This window comes from Prionailurus viverrinus, chromosome A3, assembly GCF_022837055.1.
Source record: "Prionailurus viverrinus isolate Anna chromosome A3, UM_Priviv_1.0, whole genome shotgun sequence".
Lineage (NCBI taxonomy): Eukaryota > Metazoa > Chordata > Mammalia > Carnivora > Felidae > Prionailurus > Prionailurus viverrinus.
This window is the reverse complement of record NC_062563.1, coordinates 45,362,609-45,382,070: the sequence shown is the minus strand read 5'-3', so window position 1 is coordinate 45,382,070 and position 19,462 is coordinate 45,362,609. Positions and strand designations below refer to the sequence as shown.

The following is a 19,462-nucleotide window of genomic DNA, read 5'->3' as shown; positions in this document are numbered from 1 at the left end:
CATTTCGGGCCATTAAGGCCATTTTATTTATTTTTTTTTTTTACTTTACTTTCATCTTACTTTTCATTTTCATGGAAAGTACAGAGGTAATAGCAGATGAATTTCAATTAGTTTCAATTAATGCCATAAACCGTTATAATGTATTAGGTTGCCCGGTTCTATCTGAACCCCCCCCACACCCCCGGGCAGAACCCTCCAGGTTTTGTTTGCCTTTGAAAGCAGCGTTTGAGCTGGTGATGTCAGCTATTCTCCATGATACTGGAGCAGTTCTGATCATTTAGGATAATTTACATCTATAAACCTATCCAACTCTAGAGCCCAGAAAACAATGTCCTTCATTCTGGGCTAATTCCATCACAGAACAATCATTTCTCCTTTGGCAGCAGAAGCAGGCAGGATAAAACAGAGAATGGGGGCGGGGGTGGGGGGACAGTGGTGATGCTTTGAGGCTGTATCTGTATGGTTTTAATGGGCAGAAATTCCGGAACTGACTTCCTCCCAGTGGCCATCCATTGCTTCTCATACCCAGCATCCACCTGTCCTTCTAGAACAATTTCTCCACCATCCTCAACAAACAAGCCCTTCCCCTCAAGTGCCTGTACTTCAGCTAAGTTAGGCCTGGCATGTCCCAGGATTCCATGTGTGATTGCCGGATGGACATATGACCCAATCATAGCCACAGAGACACAGGAGATTTTTTTTTCTCAGACTTTTGTAGGAAGAGCCCTGTCCTCAGCTCTTTCCTGCTAACCCCATCCTGAGCTATTGAGAAAGGGAGAAATTAGCACTGACTATCATGAAAAAAGCTAACTATCATGAAAGATGTCCACATTCTTCCTGGTGTCATTACGGTGACATGAAGAGGAAAAAGGGCTGGCAGGTGGAGTGATAGCAGTAGGTACACAAACGCAACCCTGCTCATTTTTCATGAAGTGCCAGGCTTCTAGTTTCTAGCTTCAAATATCATCATCTGTCTTTGGTATAAGCCAGAAGTGGCTGCACCAGCCCTCACCTACCACGGCCACCCCCCTCCAACGGGTTATGCAGTCTTCTCCAACCCAGTCTTTCTGGATTGCTTTCTCTCTACTAGATGGGAGGTTCACCTTCCTGAAGTGCTGTTTGGTGCACTGGTTATCCCTTTCACTAGTTCCCCAACCCCTAAAAAGTCACCAGTTAAACCCAGACATGGCTGGGCCCTGAGGTCCTCCACCTGCCAATCCACCTTCATTTCCCACTGCTGCCCTTCAATGGTCTGCCCAATGCAATTCAAGCACCCCCTCCCCCCAACCTGTCTGTTTACTTCTCCTGCTCTTCTTTAAGGCTGAGCCCAATCCTCCTTTTCCAAACTTCATTTTCCAGGGCTCTCATTAAGGACATAGTGCCTGTCTATAAATGGACCAGCCCCCGGTGTACGTGGATCCCCATTAAAAAAAATTTTTTTTTTAGTTTATTTACTTTTTTTTTTTTTTTTAAGAGACACAGAGAGAGCACGAGTAAAGGAGGGGCAGAGAGAGGGAGAGAGGGAGAATCCCAAGCAGGCTCTGCACCATCAGGTTAAAGCCGGATGCACGGCTTGAACTCATGAACCAGGAGATCATGACCAGAGCCAAAACCAAGAATCGAACACTTAACCTACTGAGCTACCCAGGCATCTCTGATTTTTTGTGCAGATGGTGTCCTAGACTGTGCTATCACCAGGGGCTGAGATTACAGCCTTGGGAACCTTCTGTGCATAGCAATGACCCCATCACATGTAGCAGTAGTAACAGTAATGCTAATAGAAGCCTGTATTACCGAATTCTCACTGTGTATGAGACACTATCCTGAGTTGGACATGTAATATTATCTTATTTATCTCATTTAATTCTCACAGCAACCCATGTGAGGAAGATATTATCTGGAATGGGACTAATCAAATTCAAGTCTGAATAGGACTCTAATTGTGGAAAAGCTACAAAGAGAAAGCTTCCTTCAGGCAGGAGGTTAGCATTTTTCATTCTAACTTTTCTTTCACGAAAAGTCATTGGAAAAGGAGCACCACACAGAGTTGAATTAATCTGGCTGGGCTGGGTTTCTCAGATATCTCTGGAGCCTGGGCCTAGCATCTGAGTGTTATGAGCATCTACTAGAGACATGCCCTAGGAGTGTCATTAGCATGGGACCCAGGAAAATAGCCTACGTTTAAGACAATAAGTGAATTTCTACATACTTCTTATCTTGGCAGTTCAATGGACAAAAGCAGGCACTCAGAGGGGTTGTATGCAGTGGCTGATGGGAGACATTCTTAAATCTTGCAAAAGCATTCATTTCCCTTTAAGTGGGCAGCAGAGTAACACCATCTCTGACAACCAGTCAAGTCATCAGAATAGCACAGATGCTCTTCCCCCATCTGGCAACCAAGAGCACAGAAAAAAAAAATTCCATCTGAAGGAGGGCATAGTGTATGTTGTTTTTGGGATTTCTAAATTCTCTGCTACAAACATTCAACCTCAAGAACTTGCATTGTCACTTTCAAAGGCCCTTTCTTTGGTCAAAATGCTCCTTACTCCTAACATCCAAAATAGGCAGCTGTTTGAAGTTAAAACACTGCTTTACAACAGGATCGGGCAAAGTCCTAAAATAAAACACACTGGGTATTTTGTATTGAGCCATGGACTCTTGTGCTTTCAGGGAGTGTAAATTACAATTTGAGGTCAGACTTGACAAAATGGTAATGACCTGTCACAAATTATATGCACAAAAGCAGGTTCTGCAAACTATGGCTCATCACCTATTTTTGTAAATAAAGTTTTATTGGAACACAGCCTTGCCCATTTATTTGTGTTCTGTCTTTCTTGCTGCAATGGCAGAACTGAGTGAATGGGAAAGAGACCATATGGCCTGCAAAGTCAAATATATTTGCTATCTGAACATTTATAGCAAAAGTTTGCTGATGTCCAAATTAAGAATTCCTTAAGTCTATGTAGGTCACAGGGTAGTGATTAAAAAAGACTAAAATGTTAAAACAGGTTTAAACACATACCGATGCAAAATCTAAAATAATACCAAGTTAGGAGGCAAATATGAAAATACTTTGACATGTTTTAAATCTAGGTCCCTAGTGTATATCTATATATTCCACCTTTGCCCAAAGGTTCCACACCCACTTGGTTTTGTGGGTTACCTTAGCCCAACTTTTAGGTTACATGACATATTTCAGAAAAATACAGAAAGCTTCCAAAAAACACTTGGTGAGACTAGCATACCCTTAATTCCCAAAAATGGACAAGTAAAGCTTATATGAGAAACTGCAGGCCAATCTCACTTATGAATTTAGATCAAATAACCTATAAAAAATTAGCAAATTGAATCCAGCAATGTTTTGAATGTCACTTGATACCTATTTTTTTAATTTTTAATGGAGTAAATGTAGTAACTTAACAAAAAGTTAATTAATGCCTAAATCTTCCACCAAAAATCATAAGAAACTCTATTTAATTTTAATATATTAACTATAATAATATTATAAATTGTATTTAAATAAGTACACTAAACAAATTATTATATTTAACTTCACATCTTGACCCCCATAGTATAGGCACTTTGTGTTTTTTGATATCCCTGGGCTGCACAGAATATCTGGATTAGCATCTCAGGGTGCCACGGGTGGTTGTATAACCCAACTGAGTCACTGTTTTAGGTAAAAACTGAGGGGCCACCCTTCGTCCTTTCCCAAACTTGACTGCCAGGTCTCCATTAAGGACGAGTAGGTAAGCAGGCCCTGTTCTGGTTGTCTTACTAGTCAAACAATTTCAATTTAATCCAAGCAATAGAGAGGGAGATGTTGGAGAAAACACTTTTGAGTGGCAGACGCATTTGTTCAAATGTTTTACCCTCTCATTTTGATTCGGAAAGTGGCACGCAACTTGAATATGTGTGTTTGTGGGAAGGACTGTGCAGACGACACCAAGAAAGAGAACAATGGATCGGGAAGGGAAGAAAAGAGCCCTTCCAACACAGACCTTTCTTTTTCTTCCTAGGTCTTTTCGGCTTCACAAAAGGAGACATATTTTCCATATAATTGCTAAACATGTTTGCTTATTAAATTATTCTTTAATTAGTTAATGATTTTAGCCATGCTTTGCTCTTCGGATATTCATTTTGTGTAATAAAATAATTATAGATAATTAAACTATCTCAAGCCTTTTTCTTTCCCCCAGCAAACATGCTGGGTATCCAAAAATGACAACAAGTTGTAAATTAATCTGGAAAACAAAGCATGACAGATGAATGATTTGGTTGGAATTAATTAGGCACTAATTATACACTGGAACTAGATGAAGGATGAGACTCATTATAAAAATAAAAAGCAATTCTGAAAAAATGCACAGTTACCAACATCCTTACCTTCTGTGACTATGGGGTTGTTCCTTATCCAACGCAGGGCCTTACAGCAATCTTCTTCATCGTTAAGAGTGAAATGATTGCCAGGAACTTGATCAGTGTATCGCTGCTTCCCGCTGCTCGGAATCTCTCTGTTTGTCAGGTGTTGACTAATATCAGCCCCTGTAGGGCATGGGACCTGAGAGGTACGTTACAGAGAAATGCTTATTTCACTGGTAGTAAGGGAAGCACTGACACAGCAATAAATTAATTAATTAAATTAAATACACATAGAAATGTCCAGTATAGGTGTGCCTTTTTCAGTCCCCCAATACAATCAGGTTTGAATTTAAAAAATAAAAATAAAACAAAACAGGTGGAATGACCCCTTAGAGACAATTCTCAGAAAGGGTTGCTCTGGTTCTCTGATGCCACATAACAAATTATCCCATACATTCTGTAGGTCAGTAATTCAAGCAAGGGCAAGGTGGGCGACAGTTTGTCTCTGTTCTATAATGTTGGAGGCCTCAGCTGGGAACACTTGTAGGCTGCAGGTGACTTCATGGCTGGGGGCTGATTCATCTGGTGATAAACCATCTCACTCCTCCCCTCTCCCCCCACGAAAACATGCCAGGTATTCAAAAATGACAGCAAGTTGTCATTATATGTCCAGCAAGTGATGCTGGCTGTGACTGGGATCTTGGCTGGGGTGTTGGCCAAAACATTACATGCAGCCTCTCCATGTGTCTTGGGCTTCCTCACAACACGGCATCCAGGTTCTGAGGACATGTGTCCTGAGAGAACCAGTATAAAAAGCTCCATGTTCTTTTCCATCCTAGTCTGGGAAATTGGTCAGTGTCTTTTCCACCATGTTCTATTCATGGGGGTCATCATAAAAGCCTGGCCAGGATCAGGCAGAGGAACCCAGGATCCATCTCTTCATGTAGGCGTGGCATGGCCAAGGAAGAACACAGCACAGGGAATGGGATCTGACATAGCCATTTTAGGCAAAAGCAATTTGCACAGAAGCAATTATATCAGGGGTTGAAATCCAAGTGCATAGAGGCGCTAGGCAGAAAAGAAAATGAGGGAAGTGGACTACTATAGAATTATTCTTCACTTTGTCAGAGAAATACTCTTTCTCTCCCTCTCCTTTCACCTCTCTTCCTCCCTCCCTCTCTCCCTCTCCTTCTCTCTGTCTCTGTCCGAACACAGAACCCTCCCAGTATAACTTCTGTTCTCTCACTTTTGACACAGACATGAGTGGAAGCAGACACTTTCCTCTAGTATAAGGAAAGCAACAATGAGAACATAATAAAAGATGACACTTGTCTTCAGTGTCAAGGATACTGTGGCAGACTTGAAGGCCCATGCCCTGGCCAGAGTTTGGCCACAACTCAATTCTATCCAGTTGGTGCCAGAGTAGAGCATGGGTTCAGTGTGGCCAGATCTGATTTCTCAAGAAATGCCAGACACTTTTTTTTTTACCTGTGGACTCTTGATTTCTTCAATATTTTGGTTCAAATTAGAATCAAACAAATGCCCTTGTGAAAGCCAAGTACAATAGCACAGTGGCATGAGTTTGCCCAGTGGGCCAGCATTTCACCCCTCTGATTTTTATTTGGCAACCAGGTGAGATTAAGTGGAAGATAATGAGACTGGAATCAGTAGCAAGATTCAAAGGCAATGGAAGGTCTCTGTTAGAAGACCTGTACCAGCTGCCTTGCATATTTGTGATGTAAGGCCCATGGGCTGTGAGTCAGGGATCGTTATACAGCAATGATGGGCAAAAAGTTCACCTGCAGTAGATGCTAATGTGGGTGCAGAGAAAGTTCTCTCACCCTTGACAAGTACAGAAAATGCCTTTTATATGGGGTAGGGGTAAATACTGGCTAGTATTTGAATAAATGGGGTTTCACTAAACCTCAGGTAACATTTAGGAAACTTTTTGGTCCTATCCTTCCTCAATATAAATGGTAAATAAGCCTTGTACCTTACTGTGATGCATTTAATTGATTTTCAAACTGAATTAAATTAACTTAATAAACAAACAATTTGTTTTAGTATTTATTTTGGGGGGAGAGTGCAAGTAGGGGAGAGGCAGAGAGAGGGAGACAGAAGATCTGAAGAGGGCTCTGTGCTGACAGGCTGACATCAGCAAGGCCAATGTGGGGCTCAAACTCATGAGCCGCGAGATCATGACCTGAGTTGAAGTCAGACGTTTAACCAACTAAGCCACTCAGGTGTCCCAAAAAACAATCAATTTTTAAAGCTGGATTTACTTTCTCTATAAAGAACCTGCAGTAAAATTATATTTAGTAAAAAAGAACAATTCAGGAAGTAGTGGTCATTTACTGCAACTACAATTGTGGAGGTAAACTTTTATTCTTAGCAATATAGCTTGCTTAGCAAATCACAGCAAATTTTGGCATTTTTATATTCACAGGTAGTATGAAGCAGTCCACAGTCCAATCATCTGGTAAATGATTTACAGTGCATAATATTGAATGCCATGCTCTGGAGGTTAGAAACCTCACCAGAACTCCAATGAGCACTGTGGTATAAAAGAAAATAAAATTTAGGTAACAGTACACCCATTTTAGTACCCCATGCTTTAATGAATCGGGGAAAGTCCTTGGCAGAAAGTGGTAGGGCTAAAGAACAAATTGAGAACTATTCAATTTATAAAGCTTTCAATGAGTTACTATCCCCAAATAGTAAGTTCTTAGATGAAAAAAACAAGGAAGGGAGAGGGGAAAAGAACAAGTTCCAAAATGAAAATCAGCTTACCTACTGTGATCCTAAAATGTAACGGCATTCTGATAACCTGTATTATTCTTGTGTGCACTTACGTGTGTGGGATCATTTTTGCACAAGATCAGAAAAATTAAAGGAAAATTAAGGGGATAATGTATTTTTCATATTCACGCAATGGCATTTTCACAAAGTAGGCAAAATCGAAGCTAGGATTTTAAATCCCAAGGCCAATTAATTTGTCCACACAGACTTCAGCAGAGCTTAATAAATGAAAAAAAGATCTATGGGAAAAAAAAATCCTATTACATCATCAAAGTAAGGGAGAGAGTCAAGTTTAATAGGAGAGCATGGGTGTATTTCACCATCCCCACTGGAATGTTCTGCCATTAACTAAACTGCCACTAGTGACTGGAGAGTACGGACAACTTTTCGATCCTTCTGTCAGATTGAACAGCCCAGCATCGCTGACTGGTGGGAGCCCCTCCTGAGGGTATTGTGGAGCCACTTACCAGGCCCGATTTGCTTTTCTCCAGATAGTTTTAATGAGAGAAAGAAACTCAATTTGACTCTAACTCTAAACATTAAGTTCTAGAATTTCTGTGTGGTAAGGATTTTTAAAAGCTACCAAGTGCAATTTCTGGATCATATCTGTGAGAGAGGGAGGGCAGGGAGGAGGGGAAAGGGGAGGAAAGAGACAGAGAAAGAGGGAGAGAGAAGAGAGACAAGGGCACTGGTGAAGAACTCAGTCTGGAGCCTGGGTCTAAATCCTGGCGTGTCACTTTGTCGTCGCCTGACCCTAGACAAATCACCTCAGTTTCACTGCACCTTGGCTCCCTCATCCATAAAATGGGGAAGAAAGCAGCATGGACCTTGGAGATTTCCTGCAAGGACTACAGCAGTTAACACACTCAGCAGTCCCTCGACCTCCGTCAGGTGTTCCTACCGCCTTATGAGGGCCCCGCCAGGGCATGCTCATGTCTCCTGGGCTGGACATTCCCCCTTGGAGGAGACCCTGACTCTTAGGAAGTTGTTTGGTAGGATGAATAAGCACTGTATTCCCATCACTTCTGGTGGTCTGTCTTCAATCAGCTTCCTGAGGCCATGACATTCAAGTCTGATCTGTTTTCTGCATGTACATACCCTTCGAGTATTTGAGGACAGCGATCCTGAATCTTCACCTCTGTGGCTCAACATCTGGGGTGACTTCAAGTCTCTGGATGTGGTTCAGCTTGTTTTTTCCTGTCTTAAACCTGACTGCAAAGAAGCAAACACTCCAGGGGCACCTCTGTTTTTGTGATGTATTCTTTCACACGATCATGTTCCGCATGTAACAAGCTCATCACCTCTGTATTGTTGTCGCGAATTGTGCCCTTTGTCAACATTAATGCTTTTCTTTCTCCAATTAATTCCGCTTTGTTGGATACTAATATTGCTGCTGCTTCTGACAGCTGTTGAATTTGTGTGGCACCTTTTGCTGGTGCACTTCTAACATTTCATTTTGAAACTTTGGATGTCATTTTGTTTTGGTAGTTCTCTTGTATTTTGAATTTGGTGCAAACACAGAGCCTTGCTCTTGTAACAGCGCAGTTTAAAACCATGGCATTCACCGTTGCGGCTGTTGTTTTTCTCAATGCCATTCTGGTTTATCCTTGTTTAAAGCACTGTGGCTATTTCCTTTGTTTCCTTCCCTGTGGTTACACAAATGATGTTTTCTCCGGTCTTCTCCTGGGTTTGGAAGGCGGATTTACTCGTGCTGTTCAAAAGCATTCATTACATTATTCCTTCTATATGTAAGAGTCAAGACCAAAATATTACCTTTGGTTTTCCCCATTTAAGAGAATTCCTATTTCTCCCTGGCCACCTCTCCCTATTTTCGAATAACTTGGTTCTTGATTAGATTTAGATGAAGTTTCAGTGTTACCTACTTTGCATTTATTCTCAGACTTATAAGCTTTTGAATTGTTTGGTGCTTGCTACTTACCTTTTTAGACTATCATAAAGTTCTAAATTTTCCTTTCTGCCTTAGTTATTCAGAATACACACTAAAGAACACAGAAGATCATTCTTCTGAGGCCTCACAGACAAAACAACAGCTTTTTGCTGTCTTCAAATAGGAGAGACGTGGGTGCACGTATACTTACTGAACTGCCATATTTTCTTCAAAATTCTGTGTGGCTAGTTTCATGTTTTTATGCCATTTTATCCTAGAAGAGGAATTTTGGGTGCTTGTCTTATTTTTGTTCTTGAGGGGTGGTGGTGGTGGTGGTGGTGATCTGTTGTTTTTCTCTTGAAATGTGCTCATATTTTTCCCCTATCATTGTTGAAGAACTAAAATTTCATCAGAATATAACTAGCTGAGTAAATTTTTCTTTGATTTTGCCTGGAATGGGCTCAACTGGACAATATGGTATTTAGGTAAGGAAAATTCTCTTCTAGCATGTCTCTGTTGTATCTATTCCATTCATCACAGCTTCTTCTTTGGAAAAACCAGTGATCTATATGTTGCCTCTGTGTTGATCACACCTTCTCGTGTCTTGAGCCAAATGTATCCTTTACCCTTTGCCCTTTGCCCTCTGCCCTCCAGGGGAGCTTTGCGCTTTGTTTTCAGCATCAAACATTGTTCAGTAGCAGTTCTCTCTCTTGACAGGGATTGGATTTCAATCCTTTCTTACCCATCTTCCTTTTCATCTAATTCTGTAGCCTACTCAGCTCAGCTTTTGCTCTTCTGATGGCTTCAGCTTCCATTTCAGAGTCTGGCTGATCAAACTGTGCTGAAGATGATGAATAGTTTTCTGCAGTGTGTGTGTGCATGCATGCATGTGTGCGTGCGTGTGTGTGTGACTCCTGGAATATTGTCAAGAGTATGTTCTTTCTCTGATTTTTCCAGATGTTGTTCCCTTTCCCTTAACCTATGTTATCCTTTTGTTTCAGGTGCCTTTTGCTAAGCAACAAACTCACACCAAAACTAAGTGGTTCAAACAACCACCATTTTATTACTTTTCATGATTTCGTGGGCCAGAAATTTGGGTAGGGTTTGGCTGGGAAATTCCTTATTCCATGTGTTAGCAACAGAAGTCACTTGGTGATATTTAGCTGGTGGAGCATCCAAGATGGCTTCACTCATGTGTCTGGTGCTTTGTCAGGGATGGCTGGAAGGCTGGGTTCACCCGAAACTGCCAACTGGAGAACCCAGGTGTGGCATGTCCAATCACAGGGTGAGTATCTGGACTTATTTGGCCTTTCAGGGCTCCAGGAGCTACTGTTCTCACAAACAAGGAGACACTGCCTGGCCCCTGACCCAGCCCCAGAAGTCACACCACATCACTTCCCTTGTATTGTATCTGTCAAGATAGTCACAAGTCTGCCCAGATTCAAGGGGAGGAAATGCAGACCCCATCTCTTGGCATGTTATTTTCCCCTTTAATCATCCCCAAGCACAGTGAGGTCTCTTCATGATAACTGCTGATCTATGACATTGGGGAGGTCTTACGTCCGAAGAGGCAAAGTGGTGTATGTAGCTCTTTTCAGCTGTTTACAGCAGGCTCTCACCTGCAGCTGCACCGTTCTAGATGCCAGGCTCTTATTTACCCCATCAAGGATGTAATTAGCCTCTGTGAAGACCACATCATATTGCTGACCACATCAAGCTCAATATAACTAACATCCCCAACTTACTCTCTCACCTGGTGGGATGTTCTTGCCCCACCTGCTGGCTTCTAGTGAGCATCACCCCTTTAAGAGTCCCTGCAAGTGGACACATTTTTACTCTTTCTCTTGTTGAGAAGACCCAAAACCAGGCATGGGGAGGTGGTCTCTCCATGGCTCTCCATGTGCCATGGAGAGTTGCCCAGGACCTCAGTTGTAAGCTATCCCAGAACTTGTCAATGGGCATCAGCATGTGCCCACCAACAAAAGAACCCAATTATAGATAGGGTGGGGAAGGGAGTTAGTTAGAAGGTACTGAATATGATTCGTCTTCCAAAATGGAAAGGTCATGGATAATGTCAGGAGTTGACAGATCAAAGATAAAACTTCTATAAACACATTATTTGGAGTTCTGGGGGTAATCACTGAGGAACTAACAACAGAAATGCCTCAAAATGGTTATCCCTAGAGACAGAGGACTTGGAAGGAGAGACCAGCCTGCCTCACACGCAGTCCCAAGACACAATTTAATCTTTTACCCTGTGCATGGATTTTATGATGAAAAATTAAATGATAAGTATTTGGATATCAAAAATATTGCATAATATTTTAGAATGACACATGCCACTTAAAGTTCTATTTAGAGGTTCAAGTTTGTAATGATATTTTATAACAGTTATCTTCTTGCTTTGAAGTTAAGCTTTATTTTCATCATTTCAATTTATTTCTAAATCACAAAATTGGGACAAAACAACAAGAGAGTTAAAGAGAAGGAAACAGGAAAATAAAAAAGAACTGGAAGCCCTCTACAGTGAATTCAGCAGCCTTTTTTTTTTGTATCACTCTATGTACCTTTAATTTTTATGTCCTTCTGGAAAAATTAAATCGGAACCCCCTTTATCACTTCTTCATTTCATTTTTCCCATTGTAAAAAGGGCAAGAGCTTAACGTGCCACAGACTAAAGCTGTAGGGGCAGCTGGACACACATGGGCAGAAGCCCGAGTCTCTGGACAGCTGGCCGGGTCTTCCACTCACATTTTCCAAAGTCCACGGTCCTAGGCAGCAGCTGGAACTCAGTGGGGCAGGTGAGGGGGGCAGGCAAGCTTGAGGGGTGCATGATGTGTTCTTCTGATTTAATGTTTAAAAAGAGGAATACTTAAGTATCAAAATAAAGTATTCCTCCAGTTTGTGTTTATCCTTTAGCCAGAAAAAAAAAATCCTTTTCTACACTGTGAGAACTGGATGTCTTTAGTAGCAGCAGTAGTAGTGGTGGTCATAGGAGGAGGAGGAGCAGGATGAAAAGAATAAAAGCAATTACTCAGAGGATGATCCATATTCAATATGGCCTGCTCACTAGCAGCACCAGCCTCACCCTGAAGCTTGTTAAAACTGCAGCATATCAGCAGCCCCCATCCCCTGATCAGAAACTGCATTTTAATGAGATGCACAGGGGCCGTGTGTGCACATTATGGTTTAAGAAGTGCTACTCTAAGGTACAGATTAGAGATTCTAGGTCAAGAAACTTCAAGTCCTGGTTCTCAGCCTTAGCTTAGAACCATCTAGAGCTTTAAAAAATGCTGATCGCTGGGCTCCACCCCAGAATAATTAAAGCACAGCTTCTGGGGCTGGGGTCTAGGCATGGGTATATTTCAAGTGTCCCAGGTGACATCAATGTGTGGCCAAGGCTTGGAACATTGAGTGATGCTGGGAGTTGCTCAGCTGTCTGTCCCCCACCACGTGCTGCCTCCTCCTGGCTGGGCTCTATAAAGAAAACCTACACATACTTCCCCTTGTCAAATCCACAATCATTCACAAAATGTCCTAAGACAGTACCAGATAAAACATGGCAGTGCCTGGGGTGGGGGTGGATTACTCCACACTTGTCAGAAACAAACCCACCGTGGGAAGGCTTATCCAGGTTCCTGGGAGAAAATGTAATTAAAAGATCCCATCTGTGAGGGCACCTGTGTGGCTCAGTTGGTTAAGCATCCGACTTTGGCTCAGGTCATGATCTCGTGGTTTGTGGGTTCGAGCCCTGTGCCAGACTCGCTGCTGTCAACGCAGAGCCCACTTCAGATCCTCTGTCCCCCTCTCTGCCCCTCCCCTGCTTGTGCTCCCTCAAAAATAATTTTAAAAAACATTAAAAAAAAGACACCACCTTTGAGTTACAAAGTAAATTGCTTTTCATTAAAGAAATGTCCTATTTTTGTGAACTACATCAAATGCTAATGCTTGTTGCAAAGAATGAATATTAAAATTTGCTTCCCTAAGACATTGAACAGCTTCAGTTGTATCCAGCAATGCTTTCCTCAAATGTGGTTTGAGAATTTAATCCAAATGGAAAGCACGGTCACTGGGTAGTCAATCAGTCACATTTCCTAGTTTTATAACTGAGAGACAAAATAAAATAAGGGTTGACAGAAGGTGCACATGTTTCAAATACTTTTGCATGAGCCCGTCACCACCGCCAAATGTTAGCCTCTTGAGGCATAAATTAATTTACCACAAATGCATGCCGGGTTGTGTCTGGATTCTGCTCTGGTGAGCAGTAAGTGTTAGACTTTTGGACAACAGCTTAAAGAATGACATTTCTCCTACTTGCTGTGATTTTTACCCTTGAGCAGAATGTTTTTCTTGGAATGGATTTCCAGGAGGGGTTTCGGACACAATTCTGGTCATGTGTGCAGGCCTTGCGGGCACTTTTATGAATAGAGTGGCAGCTGTCCTGGTAGGAAGGCATGCTCTTAACCCCTAGAACGTGTGCTCCAGTAAACGCATTAACCATCAATCACTAAGATCTCCGTGTGCGGCCTCACCTGGTACTGCTGTCCGGTGCAGAGGATGAGGTGGTCATAGAGCACGATTTCCTCTTTGGAAACTACCACATGCTTGGCTACTCGGTCTATGGCAGTCATTCTACCAACCACCACATTGACCCAGGAGCACAGTGACATCAACGCATAATCTTTATCATTAAAACAGTGGCTGCAAAGAGAGAGGCTCCGTCAGTGACATTTGAGCAGCTGACAGTGGGCATTAATTAGACATCTGGTGAGCTGGTTCAAGTCCCCTCGTGGGCCAAGTCTGTGCTCTTGATGTGACTTTACTAGGACCGTTGCTAGATACTGGATTTTTCATTATGAGACAGTCACAAACTGACATCTTCCCATTAAAGCTAAATCGTTCCAGCTGGCATAGGCCAGTCCACAACAGGGAGGGTGACTGTGTGTGTGTGCGCGTGTGCCTCTGTGAAATCATTAACGTACACTCTTTCTTCTGCTTCTATTTCATGATGGGTGTAAACTTACTTTAGCTGTTGAGTTATCATATTGACCACAGACTGAAAGGGAAAGAGGAAGAAGAAAGTGACATTGTGGAGGATTCCCAAAGGCAGGGGTCAAGGTCCTGAATATTGAGACCCCTTCATATTTGCTAATGTTTACAGTAAATGACTCATTCTTAAAATTAGTGTATGGATTCAGGCCAAAACAACTACACATTTTATTTAGAGAAGATGTCAATTAGGGAGTTAGGTTTGCAGTGAGTACAGTCCCTGGAGACTTTTGGGATTTGCTCTATAGGGCAAAGGTGATTTACGGGGAACTAGTAGTTCTGCAAACAGTGGGTCCAAGGTGGACAGGTTTTCTTTTCTAGGTTCCATTTGAGTTTGAGCACTCTAGTGTGAGAAAAGTGGAGTTTTGGTAGATTTGGGTTTAAAGAGTTCTCTGAGGATGGTTTCCAGAATTTTCTGAAAGCTCTGACCTCATGTACGTGACCTTTTAATGATCCTGTTCTGAAGACCCAGAGTGTAGGGTGGCAGAACAGTACGTGTTTCATTCAAAAAAAAATTTTTTTTAATGTTAATTTTTGAGAGAGATAGAGAGAGACCGAGTACAAGTGAGGGAGGGGCAGAGAGAGAGGGAGACACAGAGTCCAAAGCAGGCTCCAGGCTCCACACCGTCAGCGCAGAGCCCAATGCGGGGCTCGAACTCACAAACCATGAGATCATGACCTGAGCTGAAACCGTATGCTCAACAGACTGAGCCACCCAGGCACCCCAGTACGTGTTTCACTTAAATCAAGGCTTAACTGAGTCATGGTGTGTGTCCCAGTGCGACTGGACCCTGGGGACTCTGCATGACCTTTCAATAGTTCAGTTTCTTCACCTCTGAACAGGAGGTGACTGGCTTGTTCATTGTACAGGACAAATCTGAGAAGGTAAAAGATGCTGTTTTGTCAGTTGCGATGTATACATGAAGGGTATTATTCTAAATAATATTAATGATGCATAATCCTGTTTACCCTCCTTGGACGCCAACGGGATTGTGAAGTGGTAACGGGAGAACATTTTTTCTTTTTGATCCATGCATGAGTCTGCTCTCACCACACAAAAGGAATTCTCATAATGGATGTGCATTAGACCCTGTTACAAGGGCCTGTGAAAGAGAAGGGAGCTCTGAGTTTTGTATCTCTCCATGAAACAACATTTAAAAACAAGAATGTTTCTTTTTAATAAGAAAAGAAAATCAAGGGCTGTCCTGTCCCCGCAATATAACAGAGAATGGGATGAAATTCTCTTAAAAAAAATCATTTTGGTAGTTTAACAGGAACACATGAAACTCTGTTGATTTCACACATTCATGAGAGACCCACAGAGGACTGCCCTTATTTGCTACACAGTCTCTGCATAATAGGAATGGTACACTGTCAGCCGTCCAAGATGAGGAAAAATTAAATATAGTTAGTGCACAGGGATTAGTCTTATGAGGGTTTGCTCAAAGATAAAAGTTCTCAGGGGAAATCTGGGGAAGGTTAAGACAGTGTTATTTTTAATGACAGCAGGGCAGTAGTGTTTATAATGTCAGAATGCATATTTCAGAGTTAAAATCTGAAGTTCTGTCCAGTGGAAATGGCACATGGAACATGTTATTTTGGGGAACCTTTGGAAACATTGGAATATGTGGGGTTCTTGCTTTTACAGTCTGTTCCTACATTGAATGATAATAGTCCGTTTAAAGTATCACTATGTAGGTGATTACAATCCATTCTGGATCTGCTTTACCCATCAGGTAGGTGAAATTAGACATTGGAGACTTATGGTGATACGTTCCCAAAATTGTTTCCTAAGAAGAGGTAATTAGGATTCTAACATGGCAGGGACTGCCTCATGGCTTGGTGACAAGAGAAATATCTCCACTAGAGTTCTCTGTAAAAGAGAGAAAGAACCAAAGAGGAAATATCAATAAAACTTCATGTCTCTCTCTCTCTCTCTCTCTCTTTAATGCTTATTTATTTTTGAGAGAGAGAGAGAGAGAGAGAGAGTAGGAGAGGGGCAGAGAGAGGGAGACACAGAATCTGAAGCATGCTCCAGGCTCTGAGCTATCAGCACAGAGCCCAACGTGGGGCTCGAACTCACAAGCTGTGAGATCATGACCTGAGCTAAAGTTGGACGCTTAACCAACTGAGCCACCCAGGCACCCCAAAACTTCATGTTTCTGAAGTCTCAAGTGAGCTTGACCCTGACTCAAAAATAAAGTGAAAATTTGTCTTCACAGAACATTCTGGAAGCAGGTAATAAGGAGGAGGAAAAAGCAGAAATGCAGGATGGGGAAATTTCTAGAAGGGAACATATGTGTAAAGTGGCCAGCTTGCCCCCAACACCCAGTGGTCAGAAGATTTAGCCCAAAGCTCTAGGTGCAAAATTACAAGCAAACTCCAAGGAGGCAATTACAAGCAGGATAGATCCATGCACTTCATGGAATCAGAACCCTTCAGAACTGGAAAAAAAAACTTGGAGGCTTTCATAAAGGATTTATTGTGACACTCTCTGAAGAAGGAGCATCACAATTAACCTTCACTATTCAGGGCTGATTGTCCAATTAGTGGATTTCTCCTGCTTCCTGTTTCTCCTTTCCTCCCACTGCCTTCCTCTCTGCTGTATCCTGGCATGTCATTAGCACCTCTACAAGACACTGGACTGGGAAGGGTGAGGACACACAAAATGGCTATTCAAAAATTAGTAACAGCAATAATCAAAACACTGGCTACGGCAAAGTTCGAAGTTTGTATTTAGAATGAGGAATTTAAATTACGAAATTTATGGATGTCAATGCAATAGTTATTCTTAAACTCCATGACAGGGGTGCTTAAGCAGCCGACTTTGGCTCAGGTCATGATCTCGTGGTTTGTGAGTTCAAGCCCCCAGTCAGGCTCTGTGCTGACAGCTCAGAGCCTGGAGCCTGCTTCTGATTCTATGTCTCCCTCTCTCTGCTCCTCCCCTGCTCACGCTCTCTCTTTCTCTCTCTCTTTCTCTCAAAAATAAATAAACATTAAAAAAATTTTTAAACTCCATGACAGAGATAATTTCCTTTATTGAGGTAGGAGGACCTTTTGAAAGGCAACATGCTGTTTGTGTTTCAATTTCTGGTTTCTAAGAATTACGGTAACATGCAGTTACCCACCCAGAGGCATCTGGCTGTCTTGTTTAGTCCCCATCTATGTAACCTGATTGAGAGGGCTTTTGCAGGTGCCTTTAGATGCAACCTGCATCCACTTGACATTATTTATTGAGCACCTACTATGTGCCAAGCACTGTCCCAGATGTCAGGGACACATTAGTTAACAAAAAAATGCCTGCCCTTGTAGAGTTTACATTGTAGGTTAAGGATTCAGAATATGAAAAATAAAAGCAATTTTGAAAGGAAAATTAGATAATATTTAGAAGAATTTCAGTAGCAAGAAAAAAATAGAGCAGAGGAAGGACTGCAGTGTGTTGGGAGTGTTAGTTGCAAATGAATGGGTGGCCAGGGTAGGTCGCATTGAAAAGTTAACATTTAAACAAAGACTTTGAAAAAGAAAAGCAAAAACTCCAAGGTGGAGACCTGCCAGCTGTGTTTCACGAACCAAGAGGAGACTGTAGTGGTTACATTGGGGAGAACAAGGGCAAAAATGGTCAAAGATAAGTCAGAGAAGTAACCAGACAGGGATGGATTGTAGGTGGGAACATTCTAGAAGTTTCTATGAAGATGGAAATGTTCTGTAGCTGAGCTGTCTCATATGAAGCTACTGGCCACATGTAGCTATCTGATCACTTCAAACATGGCTAATGTAATTGAGAGGCAGAATTTTTAATCTCATTTAACTTTACTGAAGTTCAATTTAAATAGTCCTGTGTGGCTAGTAGCCACCACATTGGTCAGTACAGTTCCAGGCTGTTTGGTAGTTGACATGATCTGATTCAAATTTTTGTGGCATTGCTCTGCTTTTGTGTTGAGAATGTGGAGAGGCGAGGACAGAAGCGGGGTCACAAGGTAACTTCCTATCTAGCCACATGCAGATCCCAGGCAGTCACACCAGCACAAAGTCATTTGCTAGCTCTTCTCTCCTGTAGCTTACCTAACATGGGGGTTGACTGAAATCTTTATCAAGCTGACTGAATTAAGTTCCTTGTGCGATGTTAATCAATAAGATCAACATTTCCTGGGAATCATCTAATTTAGAAGAAGGGCAATGAGAAAAAAGAGACACACATGTGTTGATCCTCTAGCCCGTATCAGAACTTGCTGTTATAGTAATTTTAACAAAAAACTCCAGCAAGGCTGGCTTATCATCTGCTTTTCACAGTCAAAAACTCCACTCAGAGACATAAAATCCCTTTTGTAATAGGGGAAATCCACCTGAATCTGAATCTGCATCCATCTGGCTAAAAACCCATGACTTTTTTACTGTCCTGATGATATCCTTAAAAAAAAAAAAAAAAAAAAAAAAAAAAAAAAAAAAAAAGAAGTTCACAGTCTCATAAATAAAAGTATTAGGTCAAAATAAGCCTCGTTCTGCTTGCAAGGAAGCTGCTGTTTTTCTCACTGTTTGAAGACCTCTTCATCATGGATTCTAAGACGAACACCCTGAGAAGGAACAATTTCCTGGAAAAATTGGGACATTGTTTCTAGAGGCAGGGAGCCTAATAATTCTTGTACCCATGCTTTGCTACAGGAAATTATAATTAATGGAAGCTGTGTGATAATGAAATGGCATTTTCTAGAACAGATGTTGACAAATAGTGATTCTACTGGGATGCAACCAATGAAGCTTGCCCAGACTGGCAAGAAGTTCGTAGTATGATCAGCCCCTCATGACAAAGGCCCAGGGGGTAGGGGTGAGAGACCCACACCCCAGTGAAATGCCCTGCCTTTATCTCCCAACTCTGAACCTGGAGGGAGTCCCCTGGTCTGAAGCAAATACAGTCACCAAGCTCCCCTGTGCCGTAGTGACACTCTGAAGTCAAGTGCAGGAGGTGGCTGTGTTAGGCTCCATCCCAGCTGTTTAGAAGAGGGCAGACATCTTCTCACAAATACAAAATGGCAGCCCAACTCTTCATTCCCTCATTAACAGGTTTGTACTTGTATCTTCTTTATTATTATTATTTTTTAATGTTTATTTATTTTAGAGAGAGAGAGAGAGAGAGAGCACAAGCTGGGGCAGAGGCCGAGAGAATGAGGGAGACACAGAATCTGAAGCAGGCTCCAGGCTCTGAGCTGTCTGCACAGAGCCCGACGCAGGGCTTGAACTCACAAACTGCAAGATCATGACCTGAGCTGAAGTCGAATGCTTAACTGACTGAGCCACCCAGATGCCCCTGTACTTGTATCTTCTAAGTGAGTCTGAACCGTGAAAGAAAAGTCTGCCACCCTTCCCTTG

The 19,462-nt window shown here is 42.1% G+C and overlaps 1 protein-coding gene across 6 annotated transcripts in view; it reads right to left on the bottom strand.

The window, feature by feature from the left end:
- CFAP61 (cilia and flagella associated protein 61) overlaps positions 1-19,462 on the bottom strand; it is a 289,083-nt gene that overhangs the window by 78,603 nt on the left and 191,018 nt on the right. For all 6 annotated transcript variants that reach the window (XM_047854160.1, XM_047854163.1, XM_047854162.1 and 3 more), the window contains 2 exons: positions 13,582-13,750; positions 4,387-4,561 (listed from right to left, as the gene is read on the bottom strand). In XM_047854160.1, the coding sequence (XP_047710116.1) occupies positions 4,387-4,561; positions 13,582-13,750 (344 nt within the window). The remainder of the gene's footprint in view (positions 1-4,386; positions 4,562-13,581; positions 13,751-19,462) is intronic.